Source organism: Lonchura striata, chromosome 5 (genome assembly GCF_050655825.1).
Source record: "Lonchura striata isolate lonStrDom1 chromosome 5, ASM5065582v1, whole genome shotgun sequence".
Classification (NCBI taxonomy): domain Eukaryota; kingdom Metazoa; phylum Chordata; class Aves; order Passeriformes; family Estrildidae; genus Lonchura; species Lonchura striata.
In genome coordinates, this window is record NC_140707.1 from 73,797,269 (window position 1) to 73,821,586 (window position 24,318).

The window sequence follows — 24,318 nt, forward strand, 5'->3', positions numbered from 1 at the left end:
AAGCCTCACAGAGCCCACCCGGCCAGGAGCCCACCCGTGGCCACTGCTGGCCCGGGACCCTGCTGCAGGCCCACGGGGAGACAAGGAAGGAGGCTTCTGAGACAGAATTCCCTTCAGCTTTAGCAGCTGAGATGACTCGCATGGTTCTTCAGTAAGTTTCCAAGTTCTGGATCTCAAAATAGGTCACTTTTTCTTGTTGACATTCCTCTAAATCCTTTGTGGGTGAAATGCCATCCTGGGCAGAGCTGCCCCTACGTCTTGCCCAACGAGAGGATCATGCACAGCACCATGAAAGCAAGCTCAGATTCCAAGGGGTTTTTCCCCAAATCTAACTCACAACTGCAGTGCATTTTGTCCCATGAAAGCTGTATTTCCAGTTAACATCAAATGGATATGTGGAATTTATCCTAACAATTCATTAAAAGGATACAGAAAGGAATCGGCAAGGGAAAAGTAACTCTGCTCTGAGCATGGAAGCCTGAAATGGGAGCTGCTGAATGAGGGGAATAACATGGTAGTAACGTGGGATGAAATTCTAAGCATGGATGTGGTCTGTGCAGCTGGAACTTGGAGCACATTGGTGTCACAAGGGTTTGGGCAGCTGCACAGCTGAGCACGGGGTGCCAGAAGGAAGCAGCAGCCTCTGCTCTTCCTGCACCTCACACACCAGGTGTGCTCTGCCCAGCTGCTCTGCAGACCTCAGTGTCACCTGCTTGCTCTAAGAAAGGTCCCAAACTTGTCCCAGACTTCACTGGGGGTCACTCCAGTCTGCAGAGAGGGGATGGGTCTGTGGCCCAACATCCACTGAACATTTTATTGAAGAGTAGCTTGGAGCTCAGCCTCTTCCAGCATTTAAACCCCATTTGCACTGCACAGCAAGGGAAGGGAAGAGCAATACCTGCTGTTACTATAATCCACAAGAAATCCAGGCTGTGTGCACTGCCAAAAGCATCACTGCTCAGGCTTCGTGAGGAAAAGAGCGATGATCCAGCCCTGCTCAAAGCCTTGGCTTTCCCCTTGAAGTCCCCGCTCAGCACAGCATTCCATGCACTGGATGAATCCTGGAGCGTCTGCCCCAGGGTCTGTGGGGCCACACCAGCACTGGATTTTTCACACACACAAGCCTTGGGTGCCAAGCTTGGGGTCTCCTTGCCAATGTCATGGGGTGAATCCCGTCTCTGCGGCGTCAGAAGAGGAAGCATAGGAGGGGATCTGATGGGTGAGGCTCCTGGCTCAGCTCAGCCTCTCCTCCATGGACTGCTGTGTCCTGGGGAGATGTTGATGTCTCTGCTGCTACAGACAAGCCACAGGCAAGTCAGTGAGGCAGCTGCCCCAGCTGAGGTCCATCATCAGCACAGCAGGACAGGGCCAGCAGCGGGACCAGCCTCCACTGGAGGGGGAGCAGTGGGACCAGGAGAGCCCCATCGGGGCAGTCCTGGTGACGAGATGCACTTACCAGAACTGTGATCTGCTCTCCTGAAGTCATGTTAAGGCTGGCTGATTCACTGTGGTTCTGAGAAAGCTCTAATTCTATCTGTGAGCCAGATGGAACGCTGACAAGGGAGAAAAGAAAAAAAAATCCAAAAACCCCTTCGGTCTTGTTAGAGGAGAGCAAGGTGGGGCTGCGTGGACCAAGGGACTGGGGCACCACGAGAGTCCCAGGCCAGTCCCCGGCTGTCCCCCCACCCCATGCCATCCTGTTAGGGCTGACACTGCCCCACTGCTCCTGGCACAGTGCTCCACGCTTTGCCTGCCCCGTGGCACTCCTGGCACACGGTACTGGAGCAGCCTGCAGTGCTGTCACCCCACACAGCCCGGGCTGCCCTCCTGGCACAGGCAAGGACAGCTCTGTGGAAAGCCCCAGGGCTGACCCCAAGGGCAGACGGGGCTCCTTCTGCCCAAAGCCCATGTCACTGCCCAGCACCAAGGGGCAAAGCCAGGCAGCTCCCTGGTGGCACCTGCCTGACCAGGCAGCAAGGGCTGCGAGCTGGGGCTGCAGCCAGGCACAGCTCAATGCCCCCACTCAGAGACACAGGGATCGGCCACCATCACCCCTGCAGTGCCCAGCCCGACCTCACACAGCTCAGCTGAGCACCTGGACCCTGGGCAGTATGGGGTCCCTGTGCCCTGGGCAGCATGGGGTCCCTGTGTGGGCACAGACCCAGCAGCATGGGGTTTGCCTGTGGGCACAGACCCCAGCAGCACAGGGTCCCTGTCAGCACAGAGCCCTGCAGCATGGGGTCCCTGTACTCTGGGCAGCATGGGGTCCCTGTGTGGGCACAGAGCCCTGCAGCATGGGGTCTCTCTGGATCAACCAACCTGCCAGGCACAAACCCCTGGATCAACCAACATGCCCATGCCATTGTAGTAAAACATTTATTTGTTCAGGTGATTGAAGCTACCATGTTTACAGCTCGTGACCTCACCACTGGCAACATGGAACATGACTGGGACTGCAGCTGTTGCCACCAGATTTTTCATCATCATTTTTAGTTATAAAAAATTTGGACACCAGAAAAAACAGGTATTTTAGACTTTAAGTGGCAGATGGGAGATGGGAATCCTGTGAGGGGGGAAGACAGTTTATCGAGGCAGCCAACCTCGACGGCCACATGGCCCCAGCTGCAGCTTCAAGTAAAGGTTTCAGTGGGGTGAGTGCGGTGCCAAACGTCAGTCCTCGGAGAGTTGGAACCGTATTGTTTTCTGCCGAGTAACAACATCGGTGGCAGCGTTTTCGGGGAGCGCAGAAGGGCTGGTGTCCTGCAGAGAGGCCCCGGCTTCTGCGCAAAGAGACAGAACAGAGACAGTGAGGGGACAAGGAGCAGCATCAGCCCTTCCCATGGCCGAGGCCACAGCGATGTGGCACCACAGCAAGAGCCCCAGAGGTGCCGTGGGACCAGCCCGGGCACAGCACCCACCAAGGGTCCCATGGAGCTGCCCTGAGGCCAGCCTGGGCACAGCACCCACCAGGAGCCCCCAGAGCTGCCATGGGGCCAGCCTGGGCATAGCACCCACCAAGAGTCCCAGGAGCTGCCCTGGGGCCAGCCTGGGCACAGCACCCACAAGGGTCCCATGGGGCTGCCCTGAGGCCAGCCTGGGCACAGCACCCACCAGGAGCCCCCAGAGCTGCCATGGAGCCAGCCTGGGCACAGTACCCACCAAGGGTCCCAGGAGTTGCCCTGGGGCTAGCCTGGGCACAGCTGGCTCCACAGAGCCAGCCTGGTCAGGAAGCAGCAGCAGACCCTGCCCTCGGCCCTGGCACCCACTGTCTGGTGCCATGTGCACTGCAGGGGCTGGGGCAGCAGAGCATGTCTGCCAACAGGGGACTGGGCTAGCAGGGGACTGGGCTAACAGTACCCAATGTCCCCACTCACTCCTCTGCCACAAGTCTTGTCACCATCAGGGAGTGCATGCACAGCACTACTGCTGCTGCTGCTGCGGCAGGGAAAATCCAAGACAACCCCCAAAACCCCAGCAGAGCCAGCAAAGCTCATTGTTCAGAACCAGAAACTTCTCCATTTTCTTGCTTCTGCCCTCGCACAGGCCAAGCCCTTGCCCATGGCCGGGACTCCAACTCTGCACACTGCCAGGGGCTCATGCAGAGCTGGGGACACCACAGCAGAGCAGCAAGTGGGCACAGACACAGCACTCACCTTCCTGAGGTTTGCGTGCACGAGGGAAGGTCACTGCAATGAGGGTGTGCCATGTGTCACTGTCCTGCCCCCACCAACCCCAGGGCACGGGGACAGCTCATGGGGCAGTAGTTCCACCACCTCGCCTGGTCCCTCTGCAACAGCCTCCCCTGGCACCCAGCACAGCCCCACTTGCCTGGGGGAGTGCAGATGTGCCACTGCCATGTGCAAATACCAACCAGGCACCATCTCAAACTCATCTTTGGGTTGCTGTGGGTTACAACCTCCCGTCTACAGACTGGCACGAGCCCAGGCTTAGGCCACATGGGGATCCCTGTGTGCCTACAGTGAGGCTGGGCTCCATCCCTAAGTGGTTTTCATCACTCCCGCTCCCAGGGGGAATTTCTCTGCAGAGGAGATGGCACAGCTTGCACACAGCACTGAGAGCAGCAACCTGGCAGTGCAGGAGGAAAACCAGCTCACACCAAGCCAGGCACACCAGCCTGGGCTCACCTCTCAGATTCCTGACCCAGACACTTCTAAAGTGCAGTTCTTGAAGCGACCTGAGGTGACACAGCACCACAAAACCTGGAGCTTATTCTGTTCATTTTGATACAAACACAGTCCCTGATGTGGGGTCTGCAGCCAGCCATGTGCCACATTTGCTCTTTCCAAGTTTCCTTCCCCCCAAGCCAAGGTTCCCTTTCTTTGCAGCAGCAGCCCTCACACTGGCTCTGTGAAGGAATGTCCTGCATTGCACTGGAGTGCGCAGCCAGCAAACCCAGTGCATTCACCTTTCGCTGGGCTGGCGTCACTGCTGCTGAGCCGGGCACTGCCACTGCTCTGCACCTGGCACAGGCCTGTCCGTGGGCTCTGTGCCTCCGTGACAGCCAGAAACCAGCCACCCTCCAGAGCCCGGGCACCCTCCAGAGCCCGGGCACCCTCCAGAGCCCGGGCACTCACAGGATAGGGCACAGCTGTCCCTACCCACAGAGCTGGTTTCCCTGGCATTCTGTGCCTGCTGCCGTGCACTGCCCACACCTGGCAGTGAAGGGTGGAGAAGCTGCTGCTGAGCAGGGGAGCTGGCACCAGCCAGACCCCTCTGCTGTGCCTGATGTCCCCAGGGACAATTCCACAGAACAGTGGCCAAGGACTTGGTGCTGGGCCTGTGGGGAGCCCCAGCTGTGCTGAGGGGCCATGCTGGGTGACACCATGCTGGGTGACACCATGCTGGGTGGCAATCCAGCACGGTGTGATCGGGCAGCACAGGTTCTGCTCTGCCCCAGGCCCAGCACTCAACACACAGCCAGGCACACAGGGACACGTTTGCAAAAGAGAAATGGGACAACCACGTTATTGGTAAGCAGGACCTATGGCCTGGCCACAGTTTGCTGCTTTTAAACCAGAACTCTGACCAACATTAACATGGCTGCCAGGAGAAGGCACAGTGCAATTAGGTGGCTGCTGCTAGGGCAGCTTTTGGGCAGCCATGGTGCACCCTGAGCGGGCAGCAGCACCAGGGAGCAGGGAGGTGAATGCTCCTGAGGGATCACAGTGCTGGCAGGTGTGGCCACGCTGCCAGTGGCACTGCTCAGTCTCCAGTACCCCCGAGCTCCAGCGTGGCTGAGGCTCTGCCTGCCTTTGGTTGATGGAAAGAGTAGTGATCCTGGCAGTGGCTGCAGCCATTATTCCTGATCTGAAGCCATTCCCAAGGAAGCAGCGTGCCCCTCACCATGCTGGGTGCCCACCATGGCTTCAGGCACACTTGCCATGGCACACGAAGGGCCCTACTGCACCTTCTGGAGGGCACACACAGCTGCCCAGGCCTGCCCACCCACCTCAGCTCCGTGCCACTCCGCTGGTGTGCCCAGCAAGGCTGTCACGGTCCCCGGGAGGCAGGAGCACCCCAGGGCTGCTGGCACCAAGCTCCAGCAGCTTTGTGCCAGCAGGGGTGAGAGCCGCTCGTGCCAGTGCCTCAGCAGGAGCTCTGGGGCAGCGGCGTGCCCCGGCCGTGCCAGGCCCTTCCCAGCTGGAGCAGCGGGTCCCAGGAGCTGTGTCCCCTGTGCCCTGCACAGGACACACGGCTGTGCCCTGCAGCTCCCTCTCCATGGCTGCAGAGCCAGTGGGCACAGGGGCAGGGCTGGCAAACGCGTGGGGACACACTGCAGAAACAGCCACGCTGGCAGCAGAGCGGAGCAGCACCAGGTGTCCCTGTGCCCAAGGAGCAGCACTGTGTATCCGTGTGCCCAAGGAGCATGGACCAGGTATCCGTGTGCCCAAGGAACAGCACTGTGTATCTGTGTGCCCAAGGAGCATGGACCAGGTGTCCCTGTGCCCAAGGAGCAGCACTGTGTATCCGTGTGCCCAAGGAGCATGGACCAGGTATCCGTGTGCCCAAGGAACAGCACTGTGTATCCGTGTGCCCAAGGAGCAGCACTGTGTATCCGTGTGCCCAAGGAGCAGCACCAGGTATCCATGTGCCCAAGGAGCAGCATCACATCTCCATGTGCCCACAGCAAGGACACGCCTGGACATGGCAGGAAGGCAGCACAGACACAGACACAGCACAACACCCAGCTCCTGCCAGCACAGCCCTGCAGCCCCAGCAGAGCCCCTCTCCAGAGAGGGCCTGGGCACACCCCTGTGCTCCAGCCACTGCAGGAAGAGCTAAGAACCTCCTGAAGCAGTTTCTCCTCCACCAGTACGTGTGAATGAAGACCCTCCACGGACAGAATCTCAGAAAATCTGTAGCTGGGCAGCAGCACACAGAGCCCAGCTTCAGGCAGGTGATGCCTGAGGGGCAGGGAGGCACCTTGGGCTCATGTCCCTGCAGACCCCTCAACAGCTGGGGGTGATGCTGGTGCCACAGCATATCACACCCCCATTCCATCATCTGTGGTGAGGAGTTATTCCAGCTGGGGGGAAATAACCTGGTGTTATTCGGATCCAGGTGCATATTAGCACTTTTTCTGGCTCACAGTTGGCAACCTATGGTTTTTGCAGAACAGAAAGGACAGAGAATTTCCTCCTCCATGAGGCTTCCCACACTCTGAATCCAGCCTGAAGAAAACAGATGTCCCATTGCAGTTATTCCAGTGGGAATGGATGATTCCATGCCCAGGGCATTCCCAAGGGATGAATGATCCTGTCAGCCAGGGAGAGAAGCTGGCACGAGAGGCAGCCCCGGCTGCCCAGACCCCCTTTCCTGCACTGTCAGCAGAGAATCAAACCAAACACAGGGCCATATGGTCCCTGTGCACTGCTTGACACAGAGGCACCATGGACAGAACATCAGCTGCAGCGCTTAGAAAATTATTCCTTTGAGTGAAAAATTACAAATATAAAAATAAACTTCCTTAAACCACAAGACACCATTCGTATTTTAACACTTTCACAAAACATCACACAGATTTAGGTCCAGCTTTAGACAACATATAAAAGCATTTTCATTTGATGTTTTTAAAATGCATGATTAAACCCAAGCACTCCACAACCAACCTCTGACACTCTCCCTCTACCCCAGTGTGGGGGGAAGGTGCCTCCGCCAGCACAGTCCCTCACTGGGGCTCAGACCTTCACGTTCGACCCACACTGGGCAAAGCCCTTGTCATCAGGCTGCCAGACCCTGGAGAGACCACCCCTGTCCTCGACAGCATGTTATTTAATAGCTCCTTCTGCTCATGCAGTGCTCATGGATTGCCAGAGCAATCCGAGGAAGGATTTATTGAATTTTTTAAAAACTTTTCCAGCAGGAAGCAGGTTTTCTCATTTTGAGGCTTTGTTTCCTACTTGGTCTCTGCATTTCCTGAGGGAAGCAAAAAGGGTTTCTAAAAAAGAAGCAGCCTCTTCCTTTTAGGTCCTTTACACCACCCTGACTGACTTTGTTCTTCCATGACAGGCAATAAAATCACTCAGAGCAACCCAGACTGGCCAAGAGCATCAGCCCCGCGCTGCAGAGCCCCGAGGACAGAGGTGGGGTGCCAGGGGCTGTTCCACACCGTGAGATGTTCCCCCACAACTGCCCTGGGGCAGCTGCTGCCCTGGCTGGAGCCAGGCTGGCCTCAGGCACCTGTCTTAGTTACTGTGCCCCCAGGAACAGGCATACAGGGTATAAAATTCAACTATTCTCTCACTTTTATGGCCACAAAGCCCATCTTGAACCTGTTATTTGGCATCTGAGAATGCACAATGCTCAAATATTCAGAGTTAAGCTGTCTCTAATTTGAGTATGATGACCATATGAGTTCAATTAATATTAACTGCAGGCTTTCCTTTACAGTGAGCAGAGCAGCTGCCATCCACACAACGGAATTTGCAGCTGCTGTCCCCTGCTGCTGTGGGGTTCTGCCCCCACAGAGTGGCCCAAAATCACTCTATCTCCAAGGCACTGCAATTAAGAGCAGCTTAAAGGTGAAACCATTATCTTCCAGGCCCTTCAATGCTCTCGGGGACTGAAAAGAACGGGACCCAACCATAAAGTTCAGAGGAAATATGCCCCAGGAGTCTAGGACAGCAGGGACCATCAGCACCCCACCAGCCAAGGTGCTGGATGGCCGTGACCCTGCTGCCTGCCCACCTGGCCGCCTGCCCCCTGCCCCACTCACAGCCCTGCTCAGCTGTGCCCTGCACCCCGAGGCGCCCCAGCCCCACTCCCTCCCCAGGGCTGCAGGGCAGGGCGCTGCCTGCCCCGCGGATCCGGAGCTCTGGACCTGGTCAGGCCCTTCCAGGGAGAACCGCGTGGGACCGCGCTGCTCCGGCAGCGCCCAGCCCCGGCCAGCCAGACCCGGCCCGGGGGATGAGCCGCACCCCGGTGCTCCTGGTGCTGCTCCCAGCCCCACGGCGGGAGCTCTGCAGCACCCGGCCCGGCCCGGCTCTGGCAGGGCAGTCACCGCGAGGCTGGCTGGCGTACCGAGTGAATATTTTATTTTACACAACATAACAACACAGCGTTGTTGCTCCTGTACAGCATCTGCCTAAAAACAAAGGCAACACCATTGTCACGGAAAAGAAATATACAGTCTGACCGGTTTAAAAAATATCATTTTACTGATTGATCCAGAAGTGGTTATTTGTTAGCTTGGAGGAAATTGCATTTCCTTTATAAAAGGCTTTATCTGTGAAAACTCTCTTTTGTTTTCTGCTACTGCAGAACCAGGAAGCCAGTCCTAGAGCAGGGAAGGCACTGGTGCTGTTTCGTGCTTTTTTTCACCCCTTAATCTTTTTTTCCTTTTTTTTTTTTTTTAAATCTCTGAATGTTGCCTTCGGTTTTGATATTAAATAAAACCAAATGAAAACAAAATAAACCCCCATGTGCATTGGGTGGCTTATACAGAACCCCGCATGAACAAGCCATTAATCAGCGAGACAGCAGTGGACATCCAAATCCAATTCCCTGGGAAAGGGAGTTTCACACAATGTTTGGTGTTTTAGTTAAAATAAAAATTAAAAAAAAAAAAAAAGAAGAAAAAAAAGCAGGTCACACAGTGCTTTCCAATATCCACTCAGAACTGGAGAAAGTTGCTTTTCCGCTATCGGCCCCGGCGCAGTCTGCCTGGAGCAGCATCCCGTTCATGGACATGCTCCGCTTGGAGCGCAGGCCGCCGGCGCCGGCGCCGCGGGGCTCCAGCAGCTCACCGCCCAGCGAGCGCCGGCGCTTGGCTCGGGCCGCGTCGGCCGGCAGAGTGAGGAACTTACTTGGCTTCGATTGTGCTCTTTTGTACGCGGGGGCCGCGGGGGCCGTGTCGGGGGGCCGGCTGGCTAGCTGCAGGGCTGTGGAGTTATTTCTGTTCGAGTTCTGGGGCTCGCCGCTGCCGCCAGCCTCGCCCTGCGCCTCGCCGCCGGGCTTCGGCCCCGACTTTCGCTTCTGCTTCTGCGAGAGCGGAGTGCTGGAAGTCCAGGCGGGAGGCAAAGCGGAGGTAGTGGTGGCCGAGTCCTGGCTGGAGCCGGTGTCTGGTGACTGCGTCACACCGTCGCTGGCAGCCTTGCAGCACTGGATGCCCTCCTCGTGCCCGAGCGCCTGCTTGGACATGGACTGCGACAGCACCCCGCTGCAGCCCTGGATCTGCGCCCCGTTCGTCTGCGAGTACACGTTGCTGACCTTGGTGGCCTTCTGCTGCCCGTTGTTGTTACACACCTTGTAGCGGATCATGAGGATGATGATGAACACGAGCACGGATGCCACAATGATCCCACCAATGATGATAATCATGGTCCCACCCAGGAACTGGGACTGCATGAAGTGGCAACGCACGTAATCCTGCTCGGTGGTGAACTGCGTGCAGCCCACGACTCTGGTGGCCGTCAGCGAGGTGATCCCGTCATCGTAGATGGCCAGGACGCACAGGTCGTACATCGTCCCCGCAGCCAGGTTGTTGACCAGAAAGGTTTTGCTCGTGGGAGGTATCATTCTGGGGGAGAAGGAAACCAGTTTGAATGAGCTGGCGGACACATCGGCACCTTCCCACCCTGTGGGGCAGCCCAGGCCACGCTGGGCACCACCACGGCTTGTCTGTCCACTGTCCCCATGGGGCTGATCTCCACTCCCCCAGCAGCTCCTGCCTGGCCTTTGATGTAGCAGCGGTGACTACCAAGGCCCCTGGCATGGCTCAGCATGGCAGAGCCGCCCATTAGAACAACCACATCAAAAACACAGAACACAGGATCACAGACTGGCTTGAATTGGAATCAACACTTAAAGACCATCTAGTTCACCCTTCTGCCATGGGCAGGGACACCTTCCATTGGACAAGGGTGCTCCAAGCCCTGTCCAGCCTGGACTTGGACACTTCCATGGATGGGGCACCCACAACTCTGCAGAAGCTGTGCAAGCATCTCGCTGTCCTCACAGGGAAGAATTTTTTTCAGCTATCTGATCAACATTTACCCTCTTTCAGTTTAAAGCCAGCACCCCTTGTCCTAGTAATGGATAAAGAAATTCACGGAAGAAATGACCAAGCAAAGCCAGTGCTGAAGGGTACACAGCTACACCTGGCAGCACAGTGTGCCCCGGCACTTCCCCAGCACGGGCATCACCAGAAAGTGCTGTGAGGAACTCACAGACACTGTCCTCCCCGTGCTTCCACAAAGCTGAGCACATTAGGAACCATTTAATCCATCTACCTTCACAACCTTTCTCAGATTAGTTCAGAGGATTAGAGGTCCATTTGGATTATCTAAAAATATCACTGTTCTAAGTAATTTTCCCATTTGTGAGCAGCAATGGCACGAGTCCTTCCTGAGGCTCCCACCATGAGCTGCCAGGGCCGGGTTCTGCTCAGCTGGCACAGCATGGCACAGGAACTCCAGCAGAGGGGCTGCCCAGGCCAGGGCCACACGCCAGCACCAAGCACCCAGCACGGTCCCACATGGGCAGGCTGGGGCTGCCTTACCTGTAAACAAGGGAGTCATCGTAAGTACCATTGTACTGGATTTGAAACATACGTATCCCAGGTATATTCCTCTGAAAATTGAATTTCAGCAGAGCCGTGGAGGACGTCGCTTCCGCGACTACCACCTTCTTATCCTGGCTGACTTTAGTATCCCCGTTGCTACTGCTCGCGTTGGAGCCTGACTTGGTGGATGTGGAGATATCCGAGGAGCCCGGGTCAGGCTCGTGGATGTGGTTTGTGCTGTTCAGCAAGTGGGGGAGTTTGATGATGTGCAGGTCCACCGTCTGCGTGGCCTCCCCCGCTGGGTTGGAAGCAATGCAGGTGAAGGAGCCCGTGTCCTTCACCGTCGTGATAAGGATGTCGAGCGTCCCGTTGTCGTACACCGTGGACCTGGTCGCATTGGAAATCAGTTTGCCCTCAGGTGAAATCCAGTGGATTGCTGGCTCGGGGTCACCCCGGGCCTTGCAGCGCAGGGCTGCCCGCTGCCCCTCCAGCACCCGCAGCTCGTGGGTGTGCCGGGTGATGAGCGGGGGCTCGCAGAGGAACTCCTCCTCAGGGATCGACCAGAAGTACCGGCCAGACAGCAGCGTCGGAGAGGCACAGGTCTCCAGGTCATCCTCCCTGGAAAGGCGCCTCAGCCACAAAAGCTCACAGTTGCAATGCAAGGGGTTCCCACCAAAGCTCAGCGCAAATGTTGAGGGGCTGATAATTCCTGAGGTTGCCAGCACCTGAGCACGCTGGAAGAGCGGATCAGGCGGCAGCTTCTGCAGTTTGTTGGATGTGACGTCCAGCCTGGTCATCTTGTGGAGATGGGAGAAGGTCCCCTTAGGAATATGGTCAATCATGTTGTGGTCAAGACTGAGAGTGTGCAAACTGACCATTTTCTCCACGGCATCCCAAGGAATGGTTTCCAGATTGTTGTAAGACAAATCCAATTCCTCGAGAGCTAAAACATCATCGAAAGCTGTGGAAGAAATTAAAGTCAGCTGATTGTTGTTCAGTATCAAGTGGTGGAGATTGGAGAGCCCACTGAACATGTCATTAGTGATCTTAGTCAATCGGTTGCTGTTCAAATGCAGAGCCCGCAAATTGCGCAGGTCTGCAAATGCGTGAGGTGTGATAAAACTGATTGTATTCCGGGACAGCGTCAGGTCCACCAGGCTGGTCATGTTGGCAAAGTCTTTCCTTTTAATGTTTGTAACAAAGTTGTCTGCCAGCCGCAGCTCCACGGTCCTCCTGTCAATGTTGGGAGGAACAAACAAGAGCCCTTTCTTGGCACAGAGGGTGGCGAGGTTCGGAGACAGGATCTGACAGACGCAGCGCTTGGGGCAGATCTGAGCTCGCACCGCTACGCCAATGAACAGCAGAAACAAAAGCAGTTTTTCCATTGTAGAACAGATTCAAGAGCCTGCAAGGGAGAGCAGACAGCAGTTAGGCTGAGACAAGACAGACATAATAAAAAAGCCAAGACAAATAGTCTGTGGTTAAACCACGGAACTGAAGTTCAGGTAGCAGCGAGTCACACTCCCTGTGTTACCTGGTTCTTCTTCATGCCCCCATCCCAACACAAGAGTGCCTGACAGGAGCACAGCTGAGAGTCAGGGATGTTTGCAGATCCATGTATACACCCCAACACTCACAGACAAATGACAGAGTGATTGGGAAGCCACCCCTCGGGTGCCTCCTGCTAGAGCCCATCCTGCTGCCCAGTGCACCCCCACATCCCACCAGAGCCCCTGACCTCCCTGGCTGCTGGCCATAGTGACAAATGTCCAGGTATAGAAAATGAGGAGTGGTTCGTGTGTGCTTCACTTGCTAAGCTGAAACTCTCAGCGGCCTTGAAATCGCAGCAGCTCAATGGGTTTACAGCCATCTCCACTGAACATTTAAGCTCTTAATGTTATTTTCAGAATAAACTCAGAAGGAGCTAATTTTATGTCATTCAAACCCCAAAAATGCAAATAAAACAAAGTTAAACAAAAAAAACACCAGAAAACAAAACAAAACAAAACAAAAACCCAAGAAAAGCCCCCACAGCAGAGATCTAAATAAAGGCGGATCTTGGGCTAATTTTAGCTGATCACAGCTTCCTGGCTCCCCTGGGAAGCCCAGCGGTTCAAGCAGCTTTGTCGCTGACGCTGCCAGGCCCGCTCCTCGTGGGAGTGGGAGCAGGGCTGGCAGCAGCAGTGCCCACGCAGCTCAGTGAGATCTCCCACCGCCAAAGGCTCCACGGCACGGGGGCTGCAGGGCTGGGGATGCTCCTCCGTGGAACAGGTGGGAGCACGGTCCCGCGGAGAAGCACCCTCGTGTCTGAGGGAACCTGTGCCCTTGTGAGCAGTGGTGCTCAGAGGGGCCCCACACTGCGACTGAAGCACCAGCTCCCTTTGGGACCGGCACAATTATACGTGTTCGGATCAGATTACTCAGACCCATTACCACCCCAGAGATGCATTAATGAAGCTCAGCTGAAATACAGTTTCACAGCTAGCCAGAACCAGAACTCTTGAATCGTCATTGATATTTAAAGACATTTAATATTAGAATTACAATTACTGCTCCTGTTGTCCGGTCCATCCATAACCCAAACCAAATCTGTGGTGCCATGCAAGCAGAGGCAACAAAATTATTAGTGAAAATATCAGCCCTAAACCCTGCTTTTCAGCAATCAATGTACTTTTTCCTGATATTTCTGGGGACTGCAATTATTCAGGGATACTCCAACTTTTGAGTTCACACTGGAAAAACAAAAGCTTGCTGCTGTGGTCTAGAGCGGAGTCTGCTGCTGTGGGCAGAGCTGGGAGCTGCTCCCATAACCAGTATAACCAGCATAACCAGCATAACCAGCACTATTCTTGCTGCCATGACTTGTGGCAGAAAGCAAAGTGCCATGGCAGTATTCAGGTACGTTCTGAGGACTCACTTTCATGACAGCACTGCAAATCAGGGTGGCCCTGCAGGTGACAAGGACCTGGAGGAGAATGGCAATGCCAAGCAGTGAAGGAAACTGCCTGCTGCAGCCCCCAGCCCCCACTGGTGTCACCCACCAGCCACCTCCCAAAGCAGCACTGCACTTCGAGGCCAGGGACTGTCACCTGTCCTCTGCAGGACTGAACGGGCTCAGCGGCTCAGGGCACCTGCAGCACAGCCAGTGGGCTCCCTCCCTGGACAACCTCGGATGGGGACACCGCGCTCATTTAAATCTGCTGACTGCAGGCTGCCAGTTCAGATTCATGGCTGTGCTTAAAGCCATGTGCCTGGATTCAGCCAAGTCCATTGCCAGAGCTACCCAAGACTAACACAAGCTTGAGCCCAAATCAGGAAGTTCATGAGTTTGGAAAAACCATTCCAAGATGAAACTACAAACAACAGCTGGGATGACGAGGTTACCAGAGTTACCTCCCAGCAGAGGTGGGTTTTTGGATGTTGAGAGAGTTTTGCATATTGTCTCTGCCAATACCCCCAGGTCAAATGCCCAGCATAAGGCCAGAGCTGGATGCAGCCATCAGTGACCATCAGGCTCAAAGGGCTGGATGCAGCCATCAGGCTCAAGGGGCCAGACCAGCCAGTGGCCAGTTGCCAGGACTGTCCCCATGACTTGGGCTCAGGGACAGTCCTGTCCTGTGTCTCTCTCAGTGACCTGGGCAGGGAGGGGAATGCACCCACATACATCTGCCAATGACACTGAGTTAGGAGGAGGGGCTGAGCCCTCAGAGCACGGGGTGCTTACGGAGAGGTCCTGGTGGATCAGAGTGCTGAGCACCCACCCTGCAGCCCTGACTGCAACGAAGACCAGTGAGGATTTGGCATCTGGATGCCTCAACTGATGGAAACAGCAAAGCCACACCTGGATCTACATGAGGAAGCTAGTGCCCCAGGCTGTGCAGGGATGGGGATAGCCCATCCTCCCCAGCCTGGGCATCATCCCTTGCTGCAGAGGTAGCACAAACATTTCACCTCCTTGCTGAAAAACACAGAGCATTTCCTCCCACAGTGCTCGGTACAGCAGCCTTGTGGCTGTGCTCCACCACTGAGACATTGCAGACAACAACTGCAGGACCTGGTGCCTTAGGAGCACAGCCATCACAAAAACAAACCTGCTGAAAGTCAGCCTGGACATGTGCCCCCTCCTCTCCCAGCATACATCATCCCCCACACAAATAATTTACAGAGATAGCAGTGCTGACATGGCTTAGAGCTCATTGCAGAAAACACCTTTTTGACTAATGAAAGCAGTGTGTGATTCTCATTGCTTGAAAGCTAACAAAACAGGAAGGAAACTGCATTCATACATAAAACAAATGCCAGCTTCCTGGGAAGGTGGGCACTGCTCATTTACTGCTTGGTGCCTGCAATAGGACAAGGGTAGTCAAGCTCTTCATGTGACATTTGTGATTCACCAAAAAAGCCTCTCACATATACTACTCTTTACATCCATTCTGTTGCTACATTTGATCATTTTGAGTTATTCATCTGTCTATAAAACCTAAGTTTGAGCTGCTGTGGGCTGCATGGCTTATGGTCCCACAGAGTGGGAACTGTGTCTGCAAAGAGCCAGGAACCTGTGAGCCCCAGCACACTGCGGGGGGCTGGGAGCCCCTCCACCCTTCCCTCCCGCTGGAGGAGACTGACTGGAGTCCCCAGACTGCTGGAGGAAGTCTTCTCTCCCCCCATTTCTCAGGTATGGAGCAGGCCTGACAGTGGCTGGGCAGGGCCAGGGCTCATGGAGGCAAGGACCCCTCCAGTGCTGCCACCCCAGCCCACCTTCCCCTGGCCACTCTCAGGTGGGATGTCCCCACACAGTGGGTGACACTCCCATGGTCCTTCCCCTGCCAGGTATTTCCCACAGGTCTTCTGGCCTTCATGCCACCTCCAGCCCAGCTCTGAACACACACCTCCATTCCAGCCCAGCTCTGGAACACAGACCTCCATTCCATTCCATTCCATTCCATTCCATTCCATTCCATTCCATTCCATTCCATTCCATTCCATTCCATTCCATTCCATTCCATTCCATTCCCATCCCAGCTCCCTCCCCAGGGATGCCAGGCACACCCTGGCCCCAGCCCTGGCAGCTGCAGAACGGCCATCCCTGCACAGAGCTGGCATGGGGACAGCCCCAAACATGGGCAGGGTGCAGGGACAGCTGGGGCACTCTCCAGCTCCAGCACACCTGGCTCTGTGACACCCACCAGGGGACTTCCATCGTTCCAGAGGAGCCACCCACTCCTGGGTGACAGCCCAACAGCCCCTGCTGAGTCCTGGGGCACACAGAGCCTCTGGCCAGCACTCCCTCGGGGCAGACTCCCACCACAGACCTCTGACAGCTGCTGGGAATGGCCAGAGTGAGAATGGCACGATCATTCCGAGCCCCTGCAGCAGTGCCAGGGCGAGCAGCAGGCACAGCCTGGCACCCAGTCAGCAGCAGGCCGTGGGAATAACTACCCACCTGCTCTAGCAGCAGACAGAGGTCAGCTGAAGTGCTAATGAATTCAAAATTCCTGCCTGGAATGGATCCAAGGAACCCAGGACTGAAATGCCACGTAATGTGATGGCTCCCTGTGCCCAGCATGCTGCATTTGCCTCCTCTTTTTTGGGATATGAAATGCAGCATCTCAGCATCTGCTAGTGTGCCCAGCACTCCAAAGGGTCATTTACATATTGTGGACCACACAACACATGGGAGCAGCAGAATCCATAAGACAGCCATTAATTAGAAAACAACTTCCACTACATCCAATTCCTGTTTGGATGGCCAGCATGCCAGGGATGCCCAGCGTGCACACCAGGAGCTGCTGGAGCCAGCTGCCAGCTCAGGGCCTGGCTCAGACATCATCTGTCACTGCTGAGGTCAGAACAGAGCTACTGACAGCCCTTCCCACCCAGCCAGAAGGATTGGTGGGAAGGAATCCACCCAGAGTCTTTGCAAATTGTTTCGTGATGGAGGAAAAAATAGTCCGGAAGCTGATGATGTTCATCTGCTGGGGATGGAGGAAGGGAAATCACAGCACCAGCCACCGCAGGCACCACGCAGCCATGCCAGAATGTGGAATTAAGAGGAGATTCTGGGATCTGCTGGGACCAGTGAAGGGGACAACAAGGAGCTCCCTTTTCACGAAGGTCAGTGGTTTGTAAAGGTTGGTGGGTTCTGCTAAATTGAAAACAAAGTACCTGAGAAAAAAAAAAAATTGAATCAAGGAAACTCAGCCCAGCCAGAAGTTTGCTTTGGCAGCTGTGCTAGCCACCCAGTGCTGAGCTGGCCAGGATCACCATCCAGGAACACCAGCCAGGACCACGAGGCTACATTTGACACTTGCTATGGGACTGGACAGGTGAATCCCCATGGGGAGCCGTGAGACTGGGAAATCCTGTACCTGGTCCTGGTTAAATGGCTTCAAACAGCATGAACCCTCAGACCTCTGGGAATCCCAGCAGCAGGAGCAAGGGCCCAAAGTGAAGGCCAGGGGCAGTGCTGCCAGCTCACACAGGGATAATGCCTCTCCTGACATAATGTATGTTCCTTCCTCAAACGCTCAGTTTCTGGATTTTTGTTGGGTTTCCCATCTTCTACACCACAGCTTCAGCACTTGCCCTTGCAATACACAGCTCAAAAACAGTTCAGAAATCAAGGAGAAAAATAGACTATCCTTTTTTTAAAGCACTTGATTTTAGAATTGCTCCACATTGTCTGCCAAGTGCTTGGAAAGGTAAAAAACCCACGGGGTTCCTGCAGCCATGCACGTGTCACAGCTGGAGTGTTTCCAGCAGAAGCAGGGACACGGGCACGTTCTAGGCATTGTCCCTTCACTTCTGCTGACACGGCACCCCATGTCCTGCATTTTCACAAGGATGCTGGAGCCTTGCCAGGAGGCACGGGACAGGTCGGGAGGGCTGCACCCAGGGCAGTGCCCAGCACCAGTCTGGCCCTGGCACCTCCAGCACCGCCTGCTGCTGGCTGGCGGCAGCTCCCCTGGGACAGCACAGCCAGGGCAGCAGGGACATGGCATTCCCAGGGATTTCATTCCTTTCCCTTCTCATTCTGCTCCCTGGCACAGCCCACACGGGTTCCAGCGAGTTGCTCTGGGCACCAGCGCTCCCAGCACCGCCTGCCATGCACTGACAGCAGCAGACAGGGTGGCACACGCTCCCAGCACTGCTCTGCACCCCTGCTGCTGGCACAGCCCCGGCCCCACGGGCAGAGGTGAGAGCCCCGCACACGGTGCGCCTGCGTGCCCCGGAGCCGAGGCCGAGCCGGGCACAGGGGTCACCCACACCACGCAGGCTTCGGGGCAGGCAGCTTCTCACGGCTTCCGTGCCACACACAAGGCCCAGAGTGAGCAGCGGATGAGTCAGGCAGCAGAGCAGAGCACGACTGCAGCTCGCTGAGGTATTAATAGCTGTGCCGTGAGAAAGTGCTGGTGGATGCCACGGGCCAGGCTGGGGCACTTCCTGCTGCTCCGTGCACGGGGAGAGGGCACTGAACCAGGCACTGACCCAGGCACTGACCCAGGCATTGAACCAGGCACTGAACCAGGGACCAAACCAAGCACTGAATCAGGCACAGAACCAGGCACCAAACCGGGCACAGAACCAGGCACTGACCCAGGCACTGACCCAGGCACTGAACCAGGCACCGAACCAGGCACCGAACCAGGCACCGAACCAGGCACTGACCCAGGCACCAAACCGGGCACAGAACCAGGCACTGACCCAGGCACTGACCCAGGCACTGACCCAGGCACTGAACCAGGCACCGAACCAGGCACTGACCCAGGCACTGAACCAGGCACTGACCCAGGCACCAAACCGGGCACAGAACCAGGCACTGACCCAGGCACTGAACCAGGCACTGAACCAAGCACTGAACCAGGCACTGAACCAAGCACTGAACCGGGCACAGAACCAGGCACTGACCCAGGCACTGACCCAGGCACTGAACCAGGCACCGAACCAGGCACCGAACCAGGCACCGAACCAGGCACTGACCCAGGCACCAAACCAAGCACTGACCCAGGCACTGACCCAGGCACCAAACCAGGCACAGAACCAGGCACTGACCCAGGCACTGACCCAGGCACTGACCCAGGCACTGACCCAGGCACCAAACCAGGCACAGAACCAGGCACTGACCCAGGCACTGACCCAGGCACAGAACCAGGCACTGACCCAGGCACCAAACCAGGCACCAAACCGGGCACAGAACCAGGCACTGACCCAGGCACAGAACCAGACACAGAACCAGGCACTGAACCAAGCACTGAACCAAGCACAAAACTTAGCGGCACCTGGGAAATATCCCCTGACAAAAGCACACGTGGACAGATCACCTCCCATTTCTGAGGACAGCTCTGCACTCCCATCTCGCCACTGCCACACCCAGCAAGCTGTTTAAGCTGTGTAAGGACCTGAAACTTTGCAGGCACAGCCAGGAACCCATCTGGGCTCTTTCCATTGAATCCTCCTGCTCCTTGGGGCAGAAGGTCTCAGCAGTGCCTCTCCCAGCCCAGCAGCAGTGAGCACCAGCTTCCCAAGGCACCTGTCCAAGCAGCACATACCGCTGGCACCATCTGTCACCACTCATGACTGTCCTTGTGCCCTGATGACCTCCAGCACCCAGGGCTGCTGCTCCACGTACCAGCCAGGCAGGCTCTGTGGACACCACAGATACAGACAGATGGACTCTGCACACTGTGCCTGCACACTGTCCCTGCACAGTGTCACTTGCACACTCTCACCTGCACATTATCCCTGCAGCCCTTCCTGCCCAAGCACCCCAACAGAAGCACTCCACATGCTGGCAAGCCTTACAAGGAAGAAATCTGGGATTCTCACCTTATTGTCAAATACCCACTGGTGCCTGGCAGGTGCCAGCTGCCAGGGCTGGCATGGAAGGCACCACCAGGAGGGTGGGAAGGGCAGCAGGTGCTCCAGGGTTCAGCACAGCCAGACCATGCCCTGGCCACATCCTGGCTGTGCCCTTACACCTTCCCAGAGCAGTGACCAGTGCTCGAGGCCTTGGCACCGTGAGGCTGAGTGGTCCTGAGCTTCACCCACTCCACCTCTCCAGCCTATTCCAGTCCCTCGGGTGCCATCCCTTCCCTCCAGCTGTTGACCACACCACACAGCTGTGTGTGGTTGGCAGAGGTGCTGAGGGGAGCAAGTGGGGCACAGGAGAAATGGCAAGCAGACAGGCCCCAGGACACACAGATGGATACAAACAGGTGGATCCACAACCTGCCCAACTCTCTATCCCTGCCACCACCCTACAGCAGTACAGGACACCCAGCACTGGCCATGCCTAACTTACTGCTGTGATAAATATGTAATAATGGAAAAATGAGGTAACTGATGCCTCATCCCCAGAAATGTTCAAGGCCAGACTGTGCAGGACTTGGAGCAACCTGGTCTAGTGGAAAGTGTCCTTGCCCATGCCAGAGGCATGGAACAAGATGGACTTTAAGGGCCCCTTCCCAACCAAACCATTCTGGGATTCTATGAGTCTATGAATAAAATTATTCTTAAGGTTTCCTTTGCCAACAAGTGCCACCATTTTTAAAGCACCAACACTCTCATTCCCCAGCGGGCACTGGAGAGGGATGAGGGTGAAGGGCAGCCAGGTACTGGCCAGGGCACTGTGGCCAAACCCAACATGCCCACCAAACACACAGATTACCTGGGGAAAATCAGAAGCAGAGGAACCAGCACTGTGAAGGGTGACACTGTTGGCACGACACAGCACAGAAAATGGGGGATTAACCATAAGCAGATTTCCAAGCCTGAACAGTCCGCAGGTCTTATCAAGCACTGTAAAAATAACTTATTTCTTCCATGGCCTTGCTTCTGTACAGCCCACCAAATTAAATGAAAAGTAAACTAACAATGATTTACTCCAGATGGACATTTATTATCTGCGTTATAATATCTTGGAATTGTCACAGCGTTAACCGAGGCCAATTCTTTTCTTAGTCACTGTACTCTTACATAAACATATAGTAAATTAAACAATCTAAAGCCAGGCATTTATTAGGGTTGTCTCTACACTTGCCTGAACATCACTTGAGTATGTGAGTCATAAAACAAGCTGGATTTTGAGTTCTAGAGTTTAATTTAATGTCAAGGAGTACTGGGTACAAACCGTAGATCACTCTCATGGAAGAACTTAGTACTATTTAGAACTATTAGAATTTAGAACTATTTAGTACTTAGGTCTGGTTTGTTAACTGGTAGATCAAACAGATGTGGCCAAATTAGCTACTGAGATGATCTAAGATGTGGCATGTCTGCAGCAGCCCTGACACTTCAAAGGCAAAGCCAGGGAATCTCAAGGAGATAAAACATTTCCATCACAATAACGGGTGACATGCGCCGGCAGGATACATGTAATAAAGGAAGGACAACAAGAGATGAAATGGAAATTTGTTTTGCAGAAGCCAAGAATAGAACATGATTTATATGCACTTATTTTAATTTATTTCAGGCTGAATGTAATTTATCTAAAGTCATCAAAAATTAATAGGCCATACAGAAAGTAGTAGTAATAAATCCAAACTTGGGGCACACAGCAAGCACATCTCTTTTCAATTGCTATTAGCACTTCACTATCTAATTAATCCACCGTGTTATCTCATCTGGAAAGCCAGGCATTCCAGCCTGGCAGGACAGGCCCTGGCTGTGTGGCCCCTGGCATACTGTGAAACATCAAGAAAACCGAGTCCAAAGCTGAGACCAGCCCAGAGAGGAAGCCCAGCAGAACACAAACTTTTGGGCACCCCAAAGCTGCTGCTGCTGCAGCCCCTCAGTGTCCCACAGCACGGTGCCACAGCCAGAGCACCCTGTGTCCCCAGCAGGGAACCCCCCAAGGGTGACCAGAGCACCCTGTGTCCCAGCAGGAGTGACCAGAGCACCCTGTGTCCCAGCAGGGAGCCCCCCAATGGTGACCAGAGCACCCTGTGTCCCAGCAGGGAGCTCCCAGGGGTGACATGGGGTGACACTGCCCCAGCAGGTGCATGTCCAGCTCACCTGGCAGTCCCTCCAGCCTCCAGAGCAAGTCAGGGCAGAGTCTGCCCACAGAGCCAGCCTGAACAGCTGCTCCACTCGGGCACGGAGCTCGCTGACCACACAGCTGCAGAGGAACCCGACAGACCTTAGTCCCTATTTAGATCCAAAGGAAATCAACAGGCATACCAAAAGGAGTATTTTCCTTTACCGAGAATGACAGTTTAAGTGAAATACTGGGACTCATATTTTTCAAAACTTCAGATACATCTGTCAGGGTTGGGCAATTTCGCCTAAAAGGGAAACTTTCAATGTGCCATAAGGGAGAAACTATTTTTGCAATCTTCCCTTTGGCTCAAAATCTGCTGCTGGGATTTTTCAGGAGGCAGCACTCCACACGCTCGAAAAAACTGACGGCTCTAAAATACATATTTATGGTTTCCTGATATAGGGAATAAGAACAGAAGAAAGTAATGATAAGCTGCAGGAAATGTTACAGAGCCTGGCAGCAGGACAGACAGCAAACTGGGATCAGTGGCAGAGTCAGGGGAGGACAGGAGTAAAGGAAGGTGGCAGCAAAGCCCAGGCACTGCCCCAGGGATCCTGGCCAAGGACAGGAGGCTCAGGCTCAGGGCTGCTCAGCTGCAGACACAGGGATGTGCTCAGGCACAGGTATGCTCCAGCACAGGGGTGCCTGGATGCAGGGACGTTTGGGCACGAGGTGCTGGGATGTAGGGGTGCTCAGGGGGGTCTGTGGGGACCCCAGGCACAGCCCCGTGCACCAGCCCTGGCTCTAAGGCTGCCACAGCCCCAGCCCTGGCTCTAAGGCTGCCACAGCCCCAGCCCTGGCTCTAAGGCTGCCCCAGCCCCAGCTCCGCTCAGGTGGGACCCTCACATTGCTGCCTGGGGTGAGGCACAACACAACTCACTGCAACTGTGCTGGCTCCACACTCAGGGAGTGACCCTCTCAGAAAGGGAAAAGCACACTAGGAGCACAAGATAACACAGGGCAGAAAGTCACCTGGGCGATCTCTGTTGCACAATCAGGAAATGACATATGAGCCTGTGCTGTCAGCTCACCTCAGCTCTCCCAGGAACTGCTGAGAGGCAACAGTCATCAGCCCAAAGGTTTAAAGATCTGCTCTGGAGATGGTCTGAGGCCTCCAGGTACAGGAAAACATGCAAGGAGAGCTGTTGTGCAGGATGGAGACAGGAGAACCCCAGAAGCCTGTGAAATGCACAGCCTGGCCCTGGAATGAGTCAAGATCAGGGACAGCCACCCGGCCTCTGGTGTCCCCACGCTCAGGGACAGGACTGCTCAGCACCCAGCCCTGCACCCTCACACAGTCACATCCCGGGTGTCCAGCTGGCACCTCCCAGCCTGGGGACACCAGAGGGGGCAGAGGCCATGGGACTGCCATGAAACAGTGCCCAGGATCAGCGTCTGTCACACAGCCTCTGATGGCAGCAGCCGAACCACTGCCAACCACCCAATGTGCCAGGACAAGCTGAGAGAGGCTGAGCATGGCCGTGCTGTCCCAGCAACACAGCCAACAGCAGCAAGAGGGACAGGAGATCTCACTGCCTCATTGTCCAGGTCTGCAGGAAGAGCCTGTGGTGGAAACAATGGAGAGGAGTGGAATGAGAGCAGAGCCAATGTGAGAGGGATCCAGCCCAGCAGGAGCGGATGGCACAATTCCCCCTAGACCAAATCATATTTAATTTTTCTATCAATTTTCATTAGCCTTTTACCATGCCTCTGGTTCATCTTCAGCATTTCAGGATTTGTTAAAAATAAACCATTACTGTCTCAGGGAGTTCCTCGGCCAATTATTTTAATACTCCTGGGTATCAGTTATCCAGTTCTGCCACTTTTAAACTGCCTTACTTAAACTGTCACTTTTTAACCTTTTTCTTAGCTCCTGTAGCAGTAGAAAACAGCAGCCATGAGTTTGCATTTCATTATTCCTTTGCAAATGGTGAACAGAAACAGTCACAGAAAACTTCTGTATCACCCCAATGTATTTCCCACTTTGCCTTGTGAGGTCCAGCCCTGTAACAGGCTTATGTTTGTATCTCATGCACCTGGTACCTGACCCAAGGATACTGAACATGCTAATTAGAAAACTTTCCACAATCTCAGAAGACAGATAAGAAAAAAATAAAAAATACCCCCAGTGTGTAGACACATTTTTGGGCAGTGGAGCAAAGAATTAAATCCCTAGGGCATAGGAAGAATTTCTTCATGGAGAGGGTTGTCAGTCACTGAAAAGGGGGCCCAGGGAGGTTGGGAGTGCCCATCCCTG

The 24,318-nt window shown here is 55.0% G+C and overlaps 1 protein-coding gene across 5 annotated transcripts in view; it reads right to left on the reverse strand.

Moving 5' to 3' along the window:
* Positions 1-2,357: 2,357 nt before the first annotated feature.
* The window catches only part of LRFN5 (leucine rich repeat and fibronectin type III domain containing 5), a 40,436-nt gene continuing 18,475 nt past the window's right edge, over positions 2,358-24,318 (reverse strand). For 3 of the 5 annotated variants that reach the window (XM_031504882.3, XM_031504883.3, XM_077783860.2), the window contains exons 2-3: positions 11,021-12,428; positions 8,878-10,039 (exon numbers count right to left, since the gene is read on the reverse strand). In XM_031504882.3, the coding sequence (XP_031360742.2) occupies positions 9,109-10,039; positions 11,021-12,408 (2,319 nt within the window). In that variant the 5' untranslated portion in view covers positions 12,409-12,428 and the 3' untranslated portion in view covers positions 8,878-9,108. Of the gene's footprint in view, positions 2,781-8,877; positions 10,040-11,020; positions 12,429-22,036; positions 22,128-24,318 lie in introns of those variants that run through there. The other 2 variants (XM_021547511.4, XM_085581080.1) reach the window with 2 other exon arrangements.